We start from the raw sequence: 9,192 nt of genomic DNA, 5'->3' as shown, positions 1-9,192 counted from the left end.
CCAAACCTAGATTAACAGGGTATCAGCCCACCTTTCAAAAGAATAAATTATTTTATTTTTAGGTCTTGTTTCTCTATTCAAGGTTTATACCAGATTTCTATGGACAGTTTTAGGAAGCAAAAGGGTTTTATGTTCAGAGGTAATATATACAAACTAGAATGATTTTGTGGACACTATATCAATGACCTTGTATAAATAGACTAGATTTAGGTATCATGGTTCTAAGAAAAAAAGATTCCATTTCTTGAGTTTGAAATAGAGCCACTTTATTGGTGAGCAATGCAGAACAAATGAGAATAAACTAGTCATTAAAACATGGATTATATTTAAAGAACATATCACACCTCAAGATAAATATGTAGATTCCAAAATTTTATATTGCATTTCTCATGTAGATGTTTTATTATTCCAATTGTTGGCAGTCATCAATGATAAACGAAAACAAAAATGTATTTGCACACCTCAATTAAATGTATTTTCATTCTTTTATTTTTTTGAGCAAAGTTCTACTGATGTGGTTTTTTGTTTCTACATTACAAATATTTACAGATGCCTACACTCTGAGAGATCTCTTCTACAAAGTAAATCAGTTAAGAAAAGTTCATAGTGACCTCATGTGAAAGAGCATGCAACATTTCGTGCAGCCTCATCTATTTTTAAAAAATTAACAGAAATTTATTTTTTCTCCCCACTCTCATTCCCCATTCCATTGAGGAAAAATAACAGATTTTTTTTAACATAAAGAAAAATATAGGCAAACAAAAAATTATTATAATGGTTTTATTCAAAACTATGTACCTCATTTGGTACCCTAAATCTGTCCTAAGTAATGGATAGAATTGCTTCATCACTGTTTTCTGTGATCATGAATGATCATTGTATAGCTCACAGCTCTTATAGCTTTCAGAGTTGTCTTAATGTTATTATTGTGCAAGTTATTCCCTTGGTTCTGCTTATTTCATTCTTCATATTTTTTATAAAGATCCTCAAGTGTTCATTTTAATAATATTGAAGTTAGTTAATAAATAATAATAGAATAATAGAAAATAATAATATAGTAAATAATAAGTAATAGTTTTCTAAATGTTATCTTTTCAGTCTTTAGTCAATGTTTTTATAACAAATTGGTCCATAGAACATGTTTCATACTAGATTATTAGACTTAAGTTCCTCTAAGGTATATTGAAGTTTTTCCAAGTAGAGTTTACAGGTTCTTCACTTCTGATCTATAAATGGTTTTATTATCCTATATATTTTATTGTACGTATTTAAAAACATTCTGACAAGAGAATGCATAAGATTCTCCAGACTGCTAAGGGGGTCTATGACACAAAAGTCATTTCTGAGTACTGCCTGCAGGGTTTTCGGGATTGAAAGGAACTTATCTGTTATTGGATCAATGCTCTTATGTAACCATAGTATACTGTTTTCTAATAATAATCTTTCATTACTATAGCTTGAAACAGAGCAGTCCTACTGAGAGCAGTATCACTTAAATGTGAACTTTTGTTTTTAGATGATGTACATCTCAGTGAATTCAGTTTCTAATTAAAATCTATGTAATAATGATTTTCTCTTGTGGGGTTTATAGGATTTCAGTTATACTCAATCATCTAGTAAGAACTGAAACTGTCCCCTGGATACTGGATCAGTGTTCTTGGACTTAAATAACTTGGTTCCTTTGAACAATTTCATTGCCCTAGCTTGAAACAGAGCTACCCTATCAAATGAAACCAAAAGAAAGTCAACTCTTTTATTGTTAGCCCATGTAGTATACCTAAAACTATGTGAGACTTTTTTTTTAATCATCATTTATGTGTTTCTTTGCCAGGTTTTCAGAATTTCCGCTTAGGATAGAATTTGAATTATCAGCCTACACCCTAAATTGGACATTATCAACGTGTTTTTATGACTGAATTGGATTTATGTGCATCAGTGCTTCGAGCCAGATTTCATCATCTTAGCTTGAAATATAGCTATCATTTGAGAGTAATTTGTTTTCACTCTTTATAATTCTGGTCTATTAAAATCTCTCTAGTAGAAACTATGTAGATCTTTAGCATTGTGGAGCCTCGAAGATTTCTTGATGTTCCAAGAGATTTAGGGGCACAGTGAACTCACCAGCTGGTGTTAGTAGGTGGGGTTTCAGGGAGAACAATGAGTCAGTGATGAATATTCGGATTGGATCATGCTGAATAAAGAGGTGGAAAACATCCAGGTAAGGAGGTCTATCAGATAGAGAAAAAAACAGATCTAGGGATCAGAAGAGGGATTAGAAGGACCAGAGGTAGACAATGACCATAAGCTGCACAGAGATAATAGTTGAAGCCACAGTGTGATGAGATGACTACTTGCTAGGTCCTAGCAGGTAGCCTAGGCTAGCTTTTCCTAAGTTCTTATGCTACAAATATTGAGCTTAAGAGGTACCAAAATTCACCTTCAAGGCTTGACTGAATATGGTGAATGACTTAGGTTCCTGATGTTGCTTCCTGGTTTCTTGAGTATTTAAGGCTTTGAGGAAACTTTGAGCATGGTCAAGATTAGAAGCCACTTTCAAATGAAGCAACATGGTATATCCTCTGTGCATATCCTTTCCTTGTTATAATGAAATCAATCTTTTGTTAATCATTTTAGTGACTTATGAATGTCTCATTTTATCCTAATAGCAGACCTAATATATCAGAGCACTGGCCTGAATCACGTCTAGCTCACGAATATGGTATTAGATGAACTTTGTAAGATAAATCTATAGACAAAAAGTCACAAAGGATAGCTACACTTTGGAGACAAGAAGATGAACAAGCAAAGGAGATTAAGATGCTCTCAGAAAGATGGGGAAGAGACAGAGTTGTTTTACAGAATTCAAGAAAAGAGGAATAAATTAATGGATTGGGTCATTAGGATGATTTCAAAGTCATTGCTGACCTTGATAATTAGTTCACGAACATTTAAGTGCTTACTATATTCTAGGCTGAATTGTGCTAAGTGTTAGGTATAAAAAAGGGGGGCAAAAGTTTGTGGGCTTAAAACATTCACAATTAATGGGGAGACAGGCAAATATGTACAAACAAGCTATATGCAGGATAAATAGGAAATAATTAAAATAGAAAGGTATTAGGAATAAAGTTATGAAAGCTTTCCTGTAGAGGATGGCAATTTAATTGGGACTTAGAGAGTCATGGAAGCTAGAAGGTAGTGATGAGGGAGCATTCTGGGCATGGGGATATGCCAGGGGATATGCCTGGAGCTGAGATATGTATAGCTTTGTTCATAGAACAGATAGGACAGTATGTCACAGTGAGTGGTAAGAAATAAGGTATAAGGCAGGGAGGGCTAAGTTACAAAGGGCTTGGAATGACAGAGGACTTAAGTGTTTCATCTTAGAGGGGACAGAACCTCCAAATGAGGGGAGGTGGGAGGGGCAGGGAATGGTATGCTCAGGCCTTCATCTTAGGAAATCACTTTGTTAGCTGAACAGAGGACGGACTAGAGGGGGACCCATCTGGAGCAGGCTATTCCTATAGTCTAGGCATGAATTGATGAGGACCTGCACCAGAATAGAGACAGTGTCAGAGGAGAGAAGGGGATGTAAAGGTGAAACTAGTAATAGCTTGATTATGGGAATGACAGATGGAGAAGAAACCAGGATGGCTCCTAGGTTGTGAGCCTGAAGGCCTAGGAAAATGGAGATACTTTAGATAGTAATGGGAAAAGGGGGAGGGCAGGGGAGAATTTAGCAGGAAAGATGTTCAGTTTTGGACATTTTGAGTCTGCATTGGCTACGAAACCACCTATTTGAGGTGTCTGATAGGCAGTTGGAGATGGAAGACTGGAGGTCAGCAGAGTTTGGGTCAAGACAGGTAGATATGACAATCATCAGCATAGAGATTGTGATTGAATCCATGAGAGCTGTAAGGTACAAACTCATACGATGCTAGCATTCAACAATAATCCTGGGGTTCAAGGAAGTTGTGAGTTTAAAGCAAAGGTCACAATGGAGTCAATATAGTGATTCACAGGGGTGGGGAGTATTTCACTAACAATGAACTTTATTATACACATTACTGGAATGGGGGGTGAGAGAGATCAGGAAAGGACAAGAGTGTAGAAATTACACTCATTATATATCTAGCTAATAATATGAATCTAGCTGATAAATATAACCATCAATATATAGTAAATTAATTTTTCACAATTCTTATCCTAACAGCATTAACTTACAAATTTAATTCTTTTCTGCTTAATTCACTAAGATAATCACTGATACCCATCAAATCACAATGAACTGAATAAATCCCAGTTGAGTAGAGTATCAAAACCATCATCACAGAGACAGGTGCTATTTCAGTAGTATCAAAGGTTATAGAGAGATCTAGAAGAATGAAAATTAAGAAAAGGTCACAAAACTTAGCAACTAGGAGATCATTGGTCACGTTGGAGAGTGTTTTCACAAAATGATGACTTCTGAAGAGTGAAAGTGGAGGCATGTACTGGAGATAGCTTTTTCAACTTGAGTCACAAAAAGCAGATGAAAAATAAGATTTTAGTGGGGAGAAAGAATCAAGAGAGTCATTTCTGATGAGGGAAACAAATGCAAGTTTGTAGACAGTAGTAAGGTGCCAGTAGATGTAGAGTTTGAAGTATCAGTACGGGGCAGCAAGATGACACAGTAGATGAGTTTCGGCCCTGGAGTCAAGAGGACCCAAATTCAAATGCTTAGTTGTGTGACTTTGGGCAAGTAACATAACCCCATTGCCTTCAACCCTCCCCCTGAACAAAGGAAGTGATAGAATGATTAAGAGAGGGGACATTCTGGAGATGGGATTGATGAACAGCAAGAGAGTTTAGCCTTGGTAAAGAGCTCAACATGAGACAGAGATGGAGACAATGGCAGAAGTAATGGACCAATCAGAGCAATTATATTATTTTCTCCACCTTAAATCACAGTATGAGCAGTAACCCAAGGCCAAAGTCTGGCAGGATACAATTGCTGAAATAAGGAGAGGCAGTGACTTAGGGGGCCTCTGTAGAGTTGAACAAGAGGAGTAAAAGGAAAATGGCCTGGGAGAGAATTCATATGTCAAAGAATTAGAGGTCACAGTGCAGGTGAAGAATAGGGATTGTTTAGTTAAGGGAAGGCAGGAGAGGTGGAAAGCCAAGAGATTATGGTTGGATAAGGGTATTTTGGAATTCTTGAATACGGATGTTGTACATTTTGGGGGTGATGGCAAGATCTTACCTATGACCATCTTTGTTTATAGCTGAGGTGGAGTGGAGGTCACAGGAAATGAGCAGCTTGAGGAACAGAAATTGGTTGAGATACAGTTTCAACAGACTGGTTGTAAAGCCAGGCAGCAAAGGAATGAAGAGGAAGTGGGTTAAAAGAAACACTGATAATAGTCTAGACTACTTTTCTTATAAGTTTAGCTTATGACACATATAAAACCTATGTAAATATAGTGCTAAATGTAACAAATACTGGAGTTTTGTTATGTTCTGGTTGTTGCATAAGAGACAAAAGAGGAGTGCTCCCTTTTCTGAAGGAGTTTACAGTCTAATGGAGGAGATGATAAAGGTACCCAATTTGAATAATTTCATTACAAGTGCTTCATTGGTGAACTTACTCTTCAGAGAAGAAATATCATTTCAGCCATGTATTAAAGGATGACAGGCAGATAATATTCCAGGGAAAGGAAAAAGCTTGAACATAACTGGAAAGACAGAACAATACAGACCATGTTCAGGAAATTATAGTTCATCTAGTTTGGCTGAAATACAGGGCATGTATAGAAAATTTTGAACTGATAATTTCCCACTATAGTTTAGAATCAGATTATGTTAAGTAGTATAGTAGGATCATTTTGTGGAAAGCCCTGAATAAGAAAGGAGTATATCTTTTATTTGGTAAGCAAAAAGGAGCCAGTGTAAGCATTAACAAGATGTCATGTCAAGAAGATTGTTCTGAAATACTGTGCTGGATGGACAGAAGAAGCAGAGATTGGGGACAGGAAGGTGAGTTAAGTGGTTATTACAATAACACAGATGAGAGGAATATTCAAATGACAACCACATTTGAACAATGAGTAATAAAATATATTGTTTATGAATAAATTTTTAATACTACACATATTTATTTTAAAAAAATTAATGGAGAATATCATTGGGCGAGTTCATTGTTCTTGGAGGATGGGGGCTGTAATCCCAGGAATGTCAGGGGGTGGCCTCAGCAGGTCTTCCACTTCTTCTTGTAGAGCTGCTGCTTTTTCATTTAATAGCATCTACAACAGAAAATCCAAATGTGGAGAATAAAAAATACTCATCTTTTTTTACTCAGCATTTTAAACACATTCTTTTAGAAAGACATCTTTAGTCTGAAAGATGATGTATAGTAATTCAGAAGGGTTTCAGGATTAAGAAAATAGCAATTAAAAATAAATGGGAGGGACAGCTAGGTGGCACAGTGGATAGAGCACCAGCCCTGGAGTCAGGAGTCCCTAAGTTCAAATCCAGCCTCAGACACAGACCTAGCTGTGTGGTCTTTGGCAAGCTATTTAACCCCACTGCCTTGCAAAAAAACCTTAAAAAAAAAAACAAAAAAAAAAGAAAAGAAAAGAAAAAGAAATGGATACAGAAAATTAAGCTGAAGCATTTTGCTGGTCATTTAGCTAATTATTTTATAGCTTTAACAAAAGACAAATAATTTTTTGTTTAAGAATTCTCTACTTAAAAATAACTTTACCTGTCACATCTAAGGAGATTTTATAGAAATTTCAACTAACTTTTGAAGGTTGGGTCAAAACAAAAGAAAGGCATAACTGGCATAATCAGACACAGGATCAAAGCTGAAACAGATCTGAAATATTCACTAGTAACCCTTCAATTTTACCAATGGAGAAAGAGTGATCCAGAAAGGGCCAGTTACTTGCTCAAAATCATATAGTGAATTGCAAAGATATTACTATCTAAACCTAGAACCTTTAATAAAAATCCACTACTCATCCTAATAACACAAGCCTCTATGTACTTTGGTCTTTTCAAAAGCAAATTTCAAAAGTTTAAGAAAAAATGTATGATCCAATAGCCAAAAACTCTAAAAATATCATCAAAAAAGATGGCTCAAAAATTAAATAATAATAAATTAAATAATCAATTATAGATGTTTCAGATAAAGAGGAAAAAAAGAGTGCCACATCAAAAAAAACTATACAACTACTTAAGAGGCTTTGGATAAACTTGAATTGCTAAAAGATGAAAGAAGAACACTTAAAAACCAAAGGCCAAGAATATGGTTATCACAATCCTACAGAAATGATTTCAGAAAAAGCACATCTGAAAATGAGCTGAACTTGTGAAATTTGATAAGTACAACAAATTTCAAGCTATGTTTGCAAATCAGACCTAAAAAAAAAGGAAAGGCACACTGTTTGGGGAAGATGATGAATTGTTGAAAAGAATCAGAAAAAAAGCAAAATTACTCAAATTCTCTCTTCCTCTTTCTTCACGGGTATTTATCTTTAAAATAGAAAGGGCAGAAAAACTGTGTTTAAGAGAACATTAAAACTCGTATGATGAAAAGCATTTGGCTACCTTAAAAGAGATTTAATTCTTCAGAAACAGATAAATTTCCAGGATGAAACTACAAAACTGAAACAATTTAATAAAATGATTAAGAAATCATTATGGCTAGCATTTAAGAAATCATGAAAATGCTTTAAGACCTGAGATGGGCAAATGTCTTTAGATATCAGTATCTACTAATTTTAGCAAGATTCTCTCATGAGAGAAAATGCAGACACACTACTCCATGGACAAAATAAATCCAAGAAGATCTGGGGTCAAGTCTCACCTCTGGCACACTGGCTGCAAGACCCACTTAACTTGAATACCACAGGCAACTCTTTAACATTATAAAATGCAGAGAAAGTAGAGTAAGTTTCCTCCTTCAGAATTCTCTAAACCAGTAAAATAACAGTTCTAGCTCTTATACTTCTATATTAAGATTTTCCTGATAAGATGTGAGATGGGAAAGAGTCAGTTAGTGGAATCATAACTATTTGGATGATTAAATCATATCCAAATTAAATTAAAATGACTACACCCCAAAACTATACCTAAATTAATACCTAAAATAATTGTCCCCAAATTAAATAAAAATAATTAAAGCTAGATTAAATTAGAAGAAGCATTTAGTGGGACAAGATATGGATCTTTACTTATTTAACATTTTTACCACTGGCTTGGACAAAAAAAAGTGATGACATTCTCATTTTAACTGTAGATGAGGCAGAGGAATGGAGAGCTAACTTGCTGAATGACATATTTCAGGTTATTTTTGACAGGTAAGAACAAGTGGGTTAAACAGACAAAATGAAGATTAGCAGGAATAAATGCAAAGTCCTATATTTATACTAAAAAATTCAATTATACAAGTAATAGACTAGATCTGCCATAGGAAAACCTCCTACAGACTTTAGTTGGCAGAAGTTCCCAGAGTCTGTGGCAGCCTGGCAGTAAACACAAATCAGCCAACCTTCCCTGCCCTCAACATTATAATCCCAGATAGGGGTTAGACCTAAAGTAAAAATAACGAGGCTGACAGCAGACCACTGTACTCTCCCCTGATCAGGTACTTTAAGTCCTCTGTAAATGACTGAGCAAAAACAAAATGGAATGGGCAAGGAGGATGGTAGAGAGACTGAAAACTATATCTTACAGAGAACAGTCAAAGCAATTGGCAATGAACAGTCTAGAAGAGAAAAAATTTAGCTGTTACATTCAAATATTTGAGGGGTTTAACACTGGAAAAAAGACTTGAACCATTTTGGAGAGTTCCAGAAGGTAGAAGACAAGTATACAAAAATGAAGCAAGCTGTCTTAGAAGGATGTAAGCTCTCTATGTTCAAGCACAGAAAGTATCAAAGACATCTCCACTAAGCAGATCTCCATTCATTGACATGAATGACCTTTTAAAGTTTCTTCTAACTTTAAGATTCTATCATTTCGGGGCAGCTAGGTGGCCCAGTGGATGGAGCACCAGCCCTGGAGTCAGGAGTACCTGAGTTCAAATCCAACCTCAGACACTTAATAATTACCCAGCTGTGTGGCCCTGGGCAAGCCACTTAACCCCATTTGTGCTGCAAAAAAAAAAAAAAAAAAGTAGCAGTCCAAAAAAAATTAATATTCCCAGAATTT

At 35.4% G+C, this 9,192-nt stretch overlaps 1 protein-coding gene across 2 annotated transcripts in view; it reads right to left on the bottom strand.

Moving 5' to 3' along the window:
* Nucleotides 1-6,084: 6,084 nt before the first annotated feature.
* The window catches only part of HELQ (helicase, POLQ like), a 57,895-nt gene continuing 54,787 nt past the window's right edge, over nt 6,085-9,192 (bottom strand). For both annotated transcript variants that reach the window (XM_074228584.1, XM_074228583.1), the window contains one exon: nt 6,085-6,278. In XM_074228584.1, the coding sequence (XP_074084685.1) occupies nt 6,171-6,278 (108 nt within the window). In that variant the 3' untranslated portion in view covers nt 6,085-6,170. The remainder of the gene's footprint in view (nt 6,279-9,192) is intronic.

This window comes from Macrotis lagotis, chromosome 3 (assembly GCF_037893015.1).
Source record: "Macrotis lagotis isolate mMagLag1 chromosome 3, bilby.v1.9.chrom.fasta, whole genome shotgun sequence".
NCBI classification, from domain to species: domain Eukaryota; kingdom Metazoa; phylum Chordata; class Mammalia; order Peramelemorphia; family Peramelidae; genus Macrotis; species Macrotis lagotis.
The sequence above is the reverse complement of the archived record's forward strand: the minus strand, read 5'-3'. Positions and strand labels throughout refer to the sequence as shown.